We start from the raw sequence: 14,868 nt of genomic DNA, 5'->3' as shown, positions 1-14,868 counted from the left end.
AAAAACACTGTCAAAAATTGGGGGGGAAATGAAAAAGAGGCTGCTAAAAAATACTTTATTTATTAACTTCATAGTTTTCAAACTAGACCGTTTTGAAGACTACCGGGCATACGACAGGAAGTGAAGGAAAGCAAGATATAATAAAGAGAGAAAGGTAAAACTGGCATTGATAAAACACTGACAGATAACCTGCGAAACCGATAAAGAAACCTACTGAGGCATACCGAAACCAAGTCTACATAGAAGGTTGCGCGTTTGCTGTTGTCCTGAATCGGGACCTCTCAAACAGGCACTTGCCATCACAGCCACTCACGTTACTGCACCGTCCTCCTGCCGCGAGCCAAAGCCAACGCGCCTCTGGAGCGGCCGGGCGTGAGCGGCGCCACGGCACCCCCCGCGCGACACCGCTCACGGCGACACCGCTCACGGCGCCCCCTCCTCAGGGCACCCCTCTCGGCCCCGCTCACGGCGCCCCCTCCTCAGGGCACCCCTCTCGGCCCCGCTCACGGCGCCCCCTCCTCAGGGCACCCCTCTCGGCCCCGCTCACGGCGCCCCCTCCTCAGGGCACCCCTCTCGGCCCCGCTCACGGCGACACCGCTCACGGCGCCCCCTCCTCAGGGCGCCCCTCCCGCCGCGCTCCGCCGTTCCGCCGTTCCGCCCTCCCCGCCGTCTCCTCGGCGCCCCCCGCCCGCCGTTCCCGGCGGTCCCCGCGCTGCTCCCGGCAGCCCGCGCGGCCCGGCGCGGCAGGATGATCCACGAGCTGCTGCTGGCCCTGAGCGGGTACCCAGGGGCGGCCTTCACCTGGAGCAAGCGCGGCGGCCTCCAGGTGTGGCATGGCCCCGGGAAAAGCCCACCCCCCGGGCAAAGCCCACCCTCGCTCCCGACCCGCGTGGTCCCTGCCCCCCACCCTGCGCGGCCCGTCCGTCCGTCACCGCTGTTTTCCCTTCCAGGTGTCTCAAGAGCTGCCGTTTCTGCATCCCAGCGAGACCAGCGTCCTGAACCGGCTCTGCCGCCTCGGCACCGACTACATCCGCTTCGCCGAATTCGTGGAGCAGTACACGGGACACGTACAGCAGCAGGTGGGGGCGCCGGGCCGAGGTATTTCCCGGGAAGAGCGCGGCAGGTGCTAGTAAGACCAAGCTGCCCAGGACACAGGAGTGGCCCGTGGCCCATACGCGCGCTCGCACCGAGCAGAGCTCCAGAAAGCTCTCTGCGATGCTTGTAAGGGAGGGTAGAGAGCAATGAAAAATGAATCAAATGTAAGATCTTATTCTTGGGGACGTCTTGTAATAATTTCTGACCACAGCGGACTGGCCAGTGTTTGTCAGTTGAGCAGAATGCTCATGACTATCTCCTCATGATTTGCGAAGACCCTTGAGATGCAAGAGGCATACCTAAGTGAAAAGAAGCACTGATACCAGTGGCTCCCAGCACTTTCATATGTCCACAAAAGAGCTAAATATAAGTCTGCTCAAGTAACTCTAATTGTGACGAGGTTCTATATGTTTTTCTGATCACTTTGTGGTGAGCTAAGCTACATTTCAAGATGTTCTGAGCACTGACTACTGCTGTGATACTGCACAGATCCTACGTTACTCTTCAGAGTTGTGTGAGGATGCTGATGCAGATTTTATTGTTTGGTTTCAGGATCACCATCCATCTCAGCAAAACCAGAGTGGATTGCATGGCATTTATTTGAGAGCCTTCTGTACAGGTCTTGATTCAGTGCTGCAGCCTTATCGACAGGCACTACTTGATCTAGAACAAGAGGTAAAGGAGAGAGATACAGAACAAGAGGTTGTAGTGCTGCTGACAGATTGTGGAAACTTGTCATTTCTGCAATTAATATATGAGTAGTAGTTTCTAAAATTAAACAAGGTATTTTCCTTTCCACGTTAGGGATGCCCTCCTGTGAGAATTATTCCTGTGAGATGCCATTGTAAATTACTTTTCATCCTATTTTGTCCCCTCTTCCTTCAGTTCAGTAAAGGCTCCATCTTTGTCTGCTGTCTCAGACTATTGTGGTTTCTGTTTTCAGTTTTAGAGGTTTTGATTAATCTCTGCTAGACTAGTAGCTGTCATACCTTGGGTAGTGTCACCATCCAGTGGTTGTGATAATTAATCTTCTTTAATTGCTTTATCTTTATAGTTTCTGGCTGACCCACATCTTTCCATCTCACATGTTAATTACTCCTTGGACCAGGTATGTCATGTTATTAAAGAGGTAGTGTTCTTTGCTTGCTTGTATCCCTCATTGAGTCTATCTAATAAGAAAGTGGGTGGATAAACGAGGCTTATTCCATCATGTCATGCCATTTCTATCTAATGCCTCTACATCTGTAGTTCCTTAATCATGCTCAGAGGATCACCTGCACTTCAACACAAAGCTAAGGTCCTCTACCTTGACCCTCACACATTGCTCACTGACTGTGTTTAGCCTGAACTACTGCTGGAATATAGTAACTGTGCATCTTGGCCCAGTGAAGGAAAGACATACTTCCTGGAGAGTTGCATGTCATGTTTCTAATTTGTGAGGAAACACAGATAATAGTTTTATTAAATTATTGTGTTCAGTTGCTGTCCAACTCTCTTCCTTACATAACAACCTAAAGCAATATTTCACTTCTTGTTCTGCAGTTTCAGTTACTCTTCCCCTCTGTGATGGTCATGGTGGAACAGATCAAAACTCAGAAGGTACAGTAAAATTGCAGCTAATTTCTCTTAACAGATTTTCTCTTTAACTGACAAAGTAATTTCTGCCCCCATTGCAGACTTCTAATACTAGAAAATAATGTAGTTCCAGTAAGGATGCCCTGTTACTAGTTCTGCTGTAACTATTGAGACTATTTTACAAATTCATTTACACTGTATTTTAATTTTTCCCTTATCCCATAGTCTTTGATGTGCTGAATTTTATAGGACAGTATGCTCAGTAGGTTGGAATTTTTCTCTTCTGAGACTGTTTTTTCTGGCTGTTGCCTGAAATAAAAAAGGCAGAGGCTAATGTTTTAAGAATCCAGAGATGCTTACATTTTTTAAGGGAAAGTATTGAGAGAAACTTGAGTGTAAAGCCACACATAGAAGGCCTTTTTCATCACTACATGCAGCATGTTACACCTTTCTTTCTGCAAGACTGTGAAGGCATTTTTTTGTTAACTGAAAGTGTATTATTTAAATGTATAAAAAGGTCAATACATATCCAAATAACAGACCTAGTGTAACCTTTTCTTTCTCCAGATTCATGGGTGCCAGATATTGGAGACAGTCCACAAACATAGCTGTGGGGGGTTGCCTCCTGTTCGCAGTGCTCTTGAAAAGTATGTAGATCCAGTAAAGCTATTACTTCATTCTTCTGGAGTTAGTGTCAAAGTGTTTCTTACTTGTTGAAACAGTACATGCAAAACAGCCTTGGTATAAAAGTAGGAATATCATGCAGGAGAAAACTGTCACCATCCTCATTATTTATCTAAAGCAGGCTTCTGGTGAGAATTAAAGCTAAGGGCTTAGGAAACTTCAGACCCAGGTTTTTCTTCTTTTTTGTGCATATCACTGATCTCTGATCTTTGATCCTTCAAAATTATAAATGTGACTCTGTGAATGTTCTGATATTTGTATGTCCTTGTGGAGAAAGTCAAACCACTTAAAATGTCCTTTGAGTAGAAACAGCAACCACTGCAGACTTATACCTCTGGTATACCAGCAGATTTCCATGGAGAAGCCACATATTCAGAGGATATGTTAGCTTAGTTTTGCACCTTCTAGTTTTGTCCACCCTTGTTTAAAAAAAAAATATATAAATATAAAATACCACATTAGGCATTTAGTACTTTCCATACTCCTTAGCTGACCAACTGGACTTTCTGGAACAACATACAATGAGGTTTTGATTATTGTGTGCAAAGGCCTGACTGAGTGTTTCACATGACCTCAGGATTCTGGCTGTGTGTCATGGAGTCATGTATAAGCAGCTCTCTGCCTGGATGCTGCATGGATTACTACTAGACCAACATGAAGAGTTCTTTATCAAACAAGGCCCCTCTTCTGGAAATGTCCCTAGCCAACCTGAAGAAGATGACGATGACTTAGGAATTGGGGGGCTTACAGGAAAACAGCTACGAGAACTGCAGGACCTGGTAAGATCTATGAGTCATAACTTGGCATCTTTGGTTCTTAGTGAACTAAAGATGTGTATTGTATTCTACTTTGGTTCAAGCTATGCTAGACTATACTGAAACCTTCTAGGATGGTAAAGTGAAATAATACTGTGATAGGTTGCTGCCAGGCCTAAGGGGCAGAGACCTATTGTTTGGCACAGCTGGATAACTCCACAGCAGAAAGCCCTATGGATGGAATAGACGCTAATGTCAAGTAGTGGGAACTGCTGCATGCCCACTGCTCTTGACTGACTGGTTCCTCATTCCTTATGGTCAACATTGTGATCTGTTTAGCATAGGCAATGGTGATAGTGTGAATAATTCAAGAAACAGGGTGTGGGGAAGGTGGCTGTTGATTTGATTTGCACACTTTCTATGGGCACCTGGGTCAGGTGCCTTTCTTGTACAACCATTAGTTGTGCAAATGTTACATAACAGGTTAATGCTACTGACATTACTGGTAGAAAATGTGTTATGTGAGAGTCAAGGGACTGCTAAGCAAGGGAGCAACCTGCCAGCACACTGGTGAAATGTGGTAACACTTCCTGTAGATGCTATACCATTAGAGTGCCCTTTTGCAAAGTACCTTTCTCAATGGAGTAGTCTTCCACACTGAGCATTTGAATAGTGTCTGAATAGAGAATGGTCTGGAGCAAGTTCAACTCTAAATTTACCCTCTAGTTTATGGTGAGAAAACATTTCATGGGCACTTATGGAGTTAGTGTGGTACATGCAGCTTTGCTGTGACTACACAGAAACTGTGTTGCATACTAATTAGGTGCCCTGTGCCAACAGTCTCTGCTGAAAATGGACTACACCCAGAGAAAAACTGGGAAAAACTTTAAAAGGCATTTAGTGGAAAAATCTGTTACTTCACTATATTGGATAAAGAAAGTGAAAATTGTTCAGTCTTCTAGGTCCATGGTGGAAATTGCAGACTAAGCAACTTCTTTCTTCAGTATTATCGACTAACAGCATTGGCAATTCTTCAAAGAGTAAAATAGGAACTCTTGAGTTTTAGTGGAATAGATTGATGAAATACTTGGGTATTGCCTCATCTAAAAGTGTTGCTAGAATCTTAAGAATTGCCAACCTGTTAACATCAGTATACAAATTATTACTGAATTCTCCTATTGGAATGAAGAATTTTGTAGATGGCAAACATTCTCAAAACTGTGGGTGATTTTTTTCTGGATTACGGACCACTGAAACTAATTCTGCAGTAACAAGAAAGCCAGATGAGATTATTAATATTGCATTCATGAAGGAAGATCTTGCCTCCATACCTGGAGTTTCTTATTAACATTCAGAAAAAAAATTAATAACTTACTGTATTGTTCTAAGACAACTTTCACAGGAACTGAGAAAATTGCCTTATCTTTGCTAGTAAGCCTTTGGATCTTTATCCTATTTGCTCACTAGTGGAAGTGTTTATATTATATTTGGCCTGTATCACAAGAGTTCTAACAGTGTTGAAACATAGGAATGGGTGTAGGGGAGGATTATTTTTGGTAATGCCAGTTAACATTTTTATGGCAGCAAAGGACTGATGTAATGTATTTGCAATAACACTCCTTTTTCTTATGTATCATAACCCTTCAATACAGCCAATTTGTTGCTGTTCCACAAAGTTTTAACTTTTTTTTCCCCCTTCTGCTGCACTCTGATGGAACCAATATCTCCAGGGAGATCTGCTAGCATACCAGAAGTATAAGGAAGATTACTGGCTTAGTTAAATGATACAAATCAGTTCTGCTACCTTTCTGCTTACTTCCAAAGCTCTTAAATGCCCCCCTCACACACATTCCCCTTTATACACCTTTTCTGTCTGGTTTCCTGACACTGTTTTGCACTTGATTTTTGTTTTCCCTGGTGTCTCTGGCAGCGCTTGATTGAGGAGGAGAACATGTTAGCTCCATCTCTAAAGCAGTTTTCTTTGAGAGTAGAAATGCTGCCTTCATACATTCCTGTACGGGTTGCTGAGAAGATCCTCTTTGTGGGAGAATCTGTTCAGATGTTTGAGAATCAGAATGTTAACCTGACCAGAAAAGGTAAGGAACATCTTTCTTGCAACCTTTGCTCAGTTATGACTGACATGTAGTTTCCAAAATGCCACATTAATTAATTCCTCAACAGTCACTGACTATTGGCCATTATTCTTCAGACTGTATGGATAGTTGTGCCAGGACAGAGCAGTAGTCCCAGTGTTCTGCTTCTGATTGATTCCAAGGGAGAGGTGTAAAAACAGGACGAGTAGATTAACACTTTCCAAACATAGTCTCCAAGTTTCCAGCAGCAAGTTACTATGTGGTTTGCTCTGCATAAAGCAATTGCAAAGGCCTTGTTTTCTTTTCAGTTTGCATCCCTCTCCCTAAAGACTGCAAACTGACACAAAGGCACATCTTGCTCTATATATATTGCAGAATGGTGTCATGGGATTAACTTGCATCCACAAACATGAGAGATTCACTTGCAAGGTAGTCCCAAAGTTGCTATGAAAGACAAATTATATGGAGCCATAAAGACAGCAAGGGAGAGAAATTTCTAGGTGATAGTTCACTTTGAGAGCTTGAAAAGTTTACATTGAAGGTGGTTTGTGAAATATATTTCTACGCCAGTGGGGGAGGACTGCTGTGGTGGCACTACCTTGAGCATGCCTATGCAAAAGTACTTCAGTTACTTGAGTGACATTACAGAGAACAAAGGACCAATTCAGGTGGACTGTTTTGTTGCAGTAGCAGAAGCGGAGGGGGGGAAAAATTTGTCTTCTAGCTCAGTTGGTTAAAAAAACACAAAGTCCCCAAGTTCAGGCAGTAGGATAGATTTGAAAGAGGCAGGAGTAAGGGAAGACCCAAACTAGCTGGTTAATGTTGCAGAAAAGTTTGTGGGTTTGAAGATCTAGCTCAGTCCTCGAAAAAGGGCTTTTAGCAGCAACCATTTATGTAGAAAATATTTGGGGGTTTTACTGATACCACAGCACTGCCGAGGCAAGTAAATATACTGCAACTGTACATGCAATAGTAATGTTATACCTTTGTACTTGTACTTTAAAGCCTCCTCTTCACATTCCTTGCCAGACCTGAAACTGCTTCCTGGAGAGCCTTTCTGTTCCTCTGTTCTGTCTGCACATCTCCAAATGGCATCCATTTTTACTCTCTGAAATTCTTCTCATTGCTGCACAGGCTCCATCCTAAAAAACCAGGAGGACACTTTTGCAGCAGAGCTACATCGACTCAAGCAGCAACCACTTTTTAGTTTGGTGGACTTTGAATCAGTGGTTGACTGGATACGGAGCACTGTTGCTGAGGTGAGCATCCTAGGAAGGGTAACTACTCTGCAGGCTGAGAAGCTCTTTTGTTAAGGACTTGGAAGAAGAGGGCTCGTCAGTGCCAGTGATTGAACAAACATTTCAATGGTGCAGCTGTTCTAACTGGTCTCAGAACTTCTAGTCACAAATGGTCATTAACAAATACTATGCTCTTTCATGAGGGAAAGAAGGGAGTTATGGTGTTTTTTTTAATTTTAATTAAAATTGAAAATTATTTCAGAAAATTATTGAAATTATTTCAGAACTTTTCATTTACTTTCAGCATAATAGATGGCATCTTGCTGGGCACATGTTTTGGCAATTTTTAATCTTTTTTTCACTTGGGGCAGGGAGGAGAACCTAAGAAAAGGAGGAGGTTGGAGAATCAAGAACAAAGCTGGAGTAGAACTGGTTTCATAGAAATTTGCATTCTTTTGCCACAGGTCTTCAGGTTTCTTAGGCAGAGTTTTTGTCAATATATATCAAGAATTTTAACTGGTAGCATGAGCTGCTACACAGGACTCTGACTGTGTTCTATTGTAGTTTATACAGTATTTTGTATAGGTGCTCTTTTTGTATGCATCGCAAGTGTTTTAAGACAGCAGCTACTCTTCTCTCTGAATGGCCAAGATAATTCTGAGGGGAGATTTCTGTTGTTTCATTTGATTTTTGTATTTTCACTAGCATCTTTGGAAACTGATGGTGGAGGAATCGGATCTACTAGGACAACTGAAGGTAATGCAACTGCTACTTTATTTTTGCTAAAGCAGCTGTTTCTTCTCTTCGTTTCTTTCTATTAAATACTTTGCTGCCTTACACTCTGGGCTTTCTTCATTTAGGTAGAGCTGTTTTCACTTTCCAGTCTCAAGATTGGCCAGGTTCTATCACTGTATGCTCAAAGACAGAGTTAGAGGGATGTGTACTTTGCATCTTGAAATAAACAAATGCAGCATAGACTTTTTGGTCAATGAATGAAATTCAGAGCTGTGTTTAGAAACAGCACTTGTCCAAATAATAAAAATGGGTGCAATCAGCTAGGATGCTTAAAATTTCTGCTCAGTTTTTAGTATGTTAGGTACAACAAACTTATCTCCACAGATTATAAAAGACTTTTACCTTTTGGGAAGAGGTGAGCTGTTTCAGGCTTTCATAGACACCGCACAGCACATGTTAAAGACACCACCTACAGCTGTAACGGAACATGGTGAGTGTTGCTTATTTGCTAACCAACTGGCCTCATTGTGGTATAACAGGAAACTGGTAAGCCATGTCCAGTACAGAAGAGTTCTATCTTAACTCTCTAGTTTTGAAACTACAGCACTTGTGAATGAGAATGTCTCAGAAAGTGAGTGAAAACAATCTCTCAGAAACCTTCTGATGGCAGGTATTTGAAACTGTAATTAAAAGAAAAGAGTGTCAATAGTGCATCAATTTTGTCTTTTAGGACCAAGAGTAAATAATTAATGGGTGCAAAATTAGCACTAGCTGCATCATGTTGTGCTGATACATTTTCTCTTGTTGTCAGATGTCAACATTGCATTTCAGCTGTCTGCTCATAAGGTACTGTTAGATGATGACAACCTTCTTCCTCTTCTTCACTTAACCATTGAGTATCATGGAAAGGAACATAAAGGTATCTACTTGCATTTTTAGATGTAAATTAAGAGGGCAGATGGTGACCTTGTTCTTAAATTGATTACTTACCCTTCTCTCAAGTTAAAGAAATACTAATTTTTACCCTTTACTGCCCTATGTGATGGCCTAGACTACTTTGGCTCCTCTTAATTATTTTCTTCCTCTTTTCCTTGCCATGGTTGCACTGACTGAGAAGATGACATAATTCAGCACCTTATTTGTTTTTAGATACTTCTCAGACTCGTGAAGGGCCTTCTCGGGAATTATCTCCACGTGAAGCCCCCACATCTGGATGGGCGGCTCTGGGCCTTTCTTACAAAGTTCAGTGGCCACTGCACATTCTTTTTACTCCCGCTGTTCTCGAGAAGTAAGTACTAGGTGTGGTCTTTCTATATTCATCTGTATGTTCCCTGATGTGAGGCATTCACTAGTGTGTTGGGGGATTTTATTCTCTATGGAGAAAAAGACAGAGCAATTGCTCCCTGAACCTTAAAATGGTTCGTTCCATTTACCCATATTGAAAGTACTTGTAATGACAGTAAGACCTGCAAGATGCTGACAGATCTGCACTGATTTACAAACAGCACTACTTTGACAGTGTTTTCATTGACAGCTCCCCTCCTGACACTGAAACTAACTTCATATTTTTTAGGTCACTAATCAGTACAAGCAGAAATCTTGCTCTGCAAGATGTGCCATGGGGCACATGGGCCATGACCTGACTGGCCCTAACTATTGGCAGTCACCGACTGTTTCTTTTTCCAGTCTTGCATTGTTACATTCTCCAATAACTCCAGTAACACTGAACTCCAGTACTCCAGTAACTCCATTTTCCAGTAACAGAGGAAGATTTTAGTCTTAAACAACTTTGTACTTTTTGATTGTAGGTACAACGTTGTGTTCAAATACCTGCTGAGTGTGCGACGAGTTCAGGCTGAGCTGCAGCACTGCTGGGCTCTCCAGATGCAACGTAAACACCTAAAATCTAATAGAACAGATGCCATCAAGTGGCGTCTGAGGGATCACATGGCTTTCCTTGTGGACAATCTTCAGTATTATCTGCAGGTCAGTATAACAGAGAAAGAAAAATTGTATCAGTTAATCAGAAACTGGCAGAAATGCATGGAGGGAGCACTGAAGACCTATCTCGGGTTTCTGATTCCTTGTACCTTAAGGAAATCAGGATTTCCTTTGCAAGTCTAGAGCTTCCTCCAGACTACTGCTCCAATTACGAAGTTTTTGGATTTGTGAATCAGTGAAATGGAGGAGTTCTTTAGTAGCTCTCTAATGCTACTAAATGTTTGTGAGAAACCACTCATCTCTGAACGACCATCATTAAGATACCATCCTGGTTCCTTCTCTGGCCTCTAAGTAAACTCTACTTTGAGTGAAGTTTTGGGCTTTTTTATTTGGTTTTTAAATAACTGAGAGGGAGCCTGGATTTCTAAATTCTGCACAGTAATGTGGCTGAGCTTTTGTACTGCAGTCTTTGCCCTAAGATTCCAAATAGTATCTCCCAGTATAAAATTCAGAAATTACTACAATCAAATGCCTTTGTCTACATGCTAGCTATATACCTTTCCTTAGTTAAAGAAAATTACAATTCCCCTTTCTACTTAGATATTACTTAGGCATCAAAAATTGTTGCATACCCCACATTATGTACTGCTCTTGTATATAATTCATTGATCAGCCAGAGAGAAGGAGATCCTCAGCCTATAAAATAAAGGTAGCAATAAGGAAAGTAAATTTCTTATTCCAAACTTCTGGCTGGTCTGAAGCACTCCCAGTTCCTCAAACCACTAATGAGGTATCTTCACATACTCATCAGGTCGATGTACTGGAGTCTCAGTTCTCACAGCTTCTGCAGCAGATAAATGCCACAAGAGATTTTGAGAGTATACGATTGGCTCATGATCATTTCCTAAGTAATTTGTTGGCTCAGTCTTTCATCCTTCTAAAACCTGTAAGTAGGTCTTGTTTTCACCTTTTTCTACCAATTATCCAAGTGCCCTAAGAAACACACCTTTTTTAACAGGTATGACAAATCACATCTTTTAAAACAGATCAGTGATAATCTCCTGCAGACTACAATTGTAGGAGTTAGGCAGGTATAAACTATAACTGATAATTGAATTAAGATCGTCTATTTTACAGTTGGTGAGTGTGAATGCTGTATTCCTGGCAATTCTAAGTCAAGCTTATTTCAGTGTTCAGTTAACATTACTAATTTGTATTTTATCACCATGTTTTTATCACAGGCTATTTTATTAAAGAAGAACTAAAGAGCATAGTGCTGGGAACTGTATTCCTGAGGGATTCACAGATATGGGTTAGACTAGGAAAAATTTCATCTTCTACTTAAGAGAAAAGATTAGTTGTGATGTTCCTGAGTGGACTTAGGGTGTTTTTAATTTCATTAAAAAAAAAAAAAAGTTAGACGTATTTTTATAAACAGCATCACAAAAACATCTGCAAAGAAGGTTAGTTTCAATGAAACACAACGTCTCTGTGCTCATCTATGAGGTTATTATAGAATAAAGATGTCAGAATAGTAATTACCCAGTCAGATAATTGATACAATGGAAATTCCTAGTTTAGCAAACAGTGAAAGAACCACAGCTCTTGTTGGTCTTTATCCTGCCTTCTTAATCCCAAAGCTGCAGTGATGACCTGCTGGTTGGATAGAGAAGCTAGTGTTCAACTCCTGTGCCTATCTGGATGGTTAATTGCTGTTTTCCCAGAAAAGTAAGCAAAAGGTTGTGGGAGGGGCAGAGGGGAGATGAAGCATAACATTTAAATCCCTTTTCCATAGAAAACTTTTTTTAAAATGCTGCATCAATATCTTCCTGAATAAAAAGTACAGTATCAGAAACATCTTTGTTAGGAATGCTACAACTTTTCTGCTTTCTCTCTGTGTATGAACTCTGTTTCAACTATTAACTTGTACTTTTTATTCCATGTAGGTTTTCCACTGCTTAAATGAAATTCTGGATCTTTGTCATAGCTTTTGTTCTCTGGTCAGTCAGAATCTGGGTCCCTTAGATGAACGGGGAGCTGCACAACTCAGTATTTTGGTGAAGGTGAATTTGTTTCTGTGGATCTGTTCTCCTCCCGTGCAAACATTTTAACTAAGCAGTTATCTTGGCTTTAAAAGTTCTAGAACAACTGTGAGTGTAAGCCAAGACCTTCTATGTAAGTGCTTGTAATTATTTTACCTAATCAACTTGAGTTGGAAATTCTGTGTGCACAGAGAGGCAGAATGAGGGCAGATACTGGAATAGAAAGGAGGCAGAGGTTGGTACCTCTACCCCTCCTTTTGTATAACTAACATCTAGAAGTTCTTGTGGCTCACAGCTGACCTTATCCTGGACCACAAGCATCACATCTCTTATAGTGATTCTCTTCTTCAGGCTGTTAAAAGACTGGGTAGGCAGAAACAGAGATGAGATGCTTGTTTTCCTTCTCTTCTGAGAAGGCCCAGAACTGACATTTCCAAATTTGTAGGGATTCAGTCGTCAGTCATCACTGCTCTTCAAGATTCTCTCTAGTGTTCGCAATCATCAGATAAACTCCGACTTAGCTCAACTGCTGCTACGCTTGGATTATAACAAATACTACACCCAGGCTGGAGGAACCTTGGGCAGGTAGGAATATCTTGAGGGCTGCTTGTAGCATTATCCTGAGGTACTTGAAGCACAAAGCCATTTTTTATTAATGGCTTATAATTATTTTGACTTACACTAAGTGTTGATAAATACTATGACAGAAAAATAACAATAATAAATCAGCATATGGTAATTTTTGGGTTTCATATGCTTTCTTCCCATTGAGTTTCTTTTGGCAGAAAGTTGAACAAGCTGCTAGCTCATATTGGCCAGAAAATGCTGGTGTGGGTTGGTGAAGGGAATTACTTTCAACATGTAGCTAATATTGTACCTTTCTCTTGCAGTTTTGGAGTTTAAGCACTAAAGGCCTTTGCTTCAGGCTGTGACTAGTGATGCATCAAGCACTGGAGACTGGCGCTCTTGGACAATTGCAGAGTTTGCGCTCAGATTTTTCTTTGTAGCTGGCTTTTGCCTGATGAAATGCTGTTTCACAGGGAATTGGCAGGAATTGCCTCTTATCTGAGGCTGACCAGCAATTACAGAAAGCTATTCTATTTCTTCGAGAAATCAAAAAAATATGCTTTCTGCAGCCCTGCATATACTTATAGGTGCTTCCAGGGAGGCAGTCTGAACCTCTTCAGAAAGTGAAAAACCAGAATTAGATGAGTATGGAGGAATTAATCCTCTTCTAAATTTTGGCTGTATTCAGAAGTTCCACTTGTGTAGTAAGCTGATTTACAGTACACAATGTCTTCTAGTCAAACACCACCATAAATGAAACAACAGTAGCAATTTTCAATTGAGGTGAAGGGGGAGGGAAAAAGAAATATTTTTTAAGTCTCTTCTCATGCAGTGCACTAGTCTAGTATATGTGCATAGATCATGGAGACACTGTGGGCTTTCTCTATACAATTTAATAGTTTATGTGCTAAAATTACACTTGCCAAGACAGGAGCCTTGCCCTGTTTGAGTAGAAAGGGCCTTCTGCTGGCAGGAAAATGGTAAGGAGATGCTTACCTGGGATGTTCACCTGTGCTATTCTCATTCCAGACGATTTAGAATGCTACTAGTGACTACCCTACTGAACCAAAATAAAAATATCTTGTCGTGCAATTATATGGAGTATTGTCAATGTCTGCACCCCAGTGCAAAGGGAATAGCATGGCACGGTCTTGTCTGTCACTGAAGAGCATGATCTGGCAGGAACTCTTGCCTGTTACTAAGATTTCCTAGCCTTGCTATAATGAACAGACCCTTGAATGACTAGCAAAAGAGAAGCCTCCAGTCCATCACTAGGGTGTTGTAGCAGGTTTCCCAATTTGAACACAAATGCTGCCAGGAAACCAGCTTTCCCCTCAAAGGGTTGGTATTGGCACACAGCTGCAGCTCACACTGAAGTTACATGTCCTTGGGGGGAAAAAATCCTCTCTGCTCACTCAGGAAGACACAGTAACAACAGCCAGCAAGTATAGGACTTGGCACCTTCCACACATTACAATTGTTTATGGTAGGTCTGCGCCTGATGCAAGGTTTAAAAGCCCTTGACCATGGAAAAAGCTAGAAAGCCAGAGAAAGTGTTGAAGGTTGGATGTGGGATTTAGAGACCACCACAGTCAACTGTCTGAGCCATGAAATGATAGAGGAAGGAATACACATTGAGAAAAACTTTACACTTTTGAAGCAAGGGACTAAAGATTGTATGAGGATGGAGGGAGGGCTTCAGCCTATAGCACTGTTTGTGTGAAGAGCTTTTGCCTTTATACCAGTTGACCCCTAAGATGTGAATGCAGATGCTCAAAAGCAGATGATTTATCCCATTACCATTTAAAGATACATAGCGCTTACATACTCTTTGTACCTCAGTCTCCTAGTAGTTTAGTTGTCCAAGGTTCTTGTGTCTATCTCTAGCACTCACTTCAGCAGCACCTTAATGAAATTAATAGAAAATAACAGCTGGAGCAAACTGGAGAAATACATGGTGGTATTCTTCCCAACAAACAGAAATGCTATGGCCCTGAACTTCTGCTAATGGAAAACACTCTTTCTCTGTAACTGACTTTGTGTTAGCTCAGGCTTTACTCAAAGCAGAATATTAGTGATATTCAGCTCAGAGAAATGTAAGCATTTCTTTTTTCTCTGCACTCCTTTCCTGAAGGCATTGCCT

General features: G+C 41.6%; 1 protein-coding gene across 1 annotated transcript; it reads left to right on the top strand.

Annotated features, from left to right (window-relative positions):
- Positions 1–724: 724 nt before the first annotated feature.
- TUBGCP4 (tubulin gamma complex component 4) lies at positions 725–13,814 on the top strand. Its single transcript, XM_058033823.1, has 18 exons — positions 725–826; positions 951–1,079; positions 1,648–1,770; positions 2,150–2,203; positions 2,638–2,694; positions 3,238–3,317; positions 3,932–4,133; positions 6,040–6,205; positions 7,337–7,461; positions 8,146–8,196; positions 8,560–8,665; positions 8,987–9,094; positions 9,325–9,463; positions 9,984–10,161; positions 10,928–11,062; positions 12,063–12,179; positions 12,604–12,743; positions 13,049–13,814. The coding sequence occupies exons 1-18, from the start codon at positions 749–751 to the stop codon at positions 13,059–13,061; spliced, it is 2,001 nt and encodes a 666-aa protein (XP_057889806.1). The 5' UTR covers positions 725–748; the 3' UTR covers positions 13,062–13,814.
- The last annotated feature ends 1,054 nt before the right edge of the window (positions 13,815–14,868 follow it).

The sequence above is a fragment of the Melospiza georgiana genome, chromosome 13, assembly GCF_028018845.1.
Source record: "Melospiza georgiana isolate bMelGeo1 chromosome 13, bMelGeo1.pri, whole genome shotgun sequence".
NCBI lineage: Eukaryota > Metazoa > Chordata > Aves > Passeriformes > Passerellidae > Melospiza > Melospiza georgiana.
Note: the sequence above shows the minus strand (reverse complement) of the source record. Positions and strands in the feature narration are given on the sequence as shown.

Coding starts and splice junctions, on each gene's coding strand:
- TUBGCP4 (XM_058033823.1), top strand. CDS start 749: ATGATCCACGAGCTGCTGCTGGCCCTGAGCGGGTACCCAGGGGCGGCC. Junction 3,318..3,931: donor GTTCGCAGTGCTCTTGAAAA/GTATGTAGATCC, acceptor ACATGACCTCAG/GATTCTGGCTGTGTGTCATG. Junction 6,206..7,336: donor TGTTAACCTGACCAGAAAAG/GTAAGGAACATC, acceptor ATTGCTGCACAG/GCTCCATCCTAAAAAACCAG.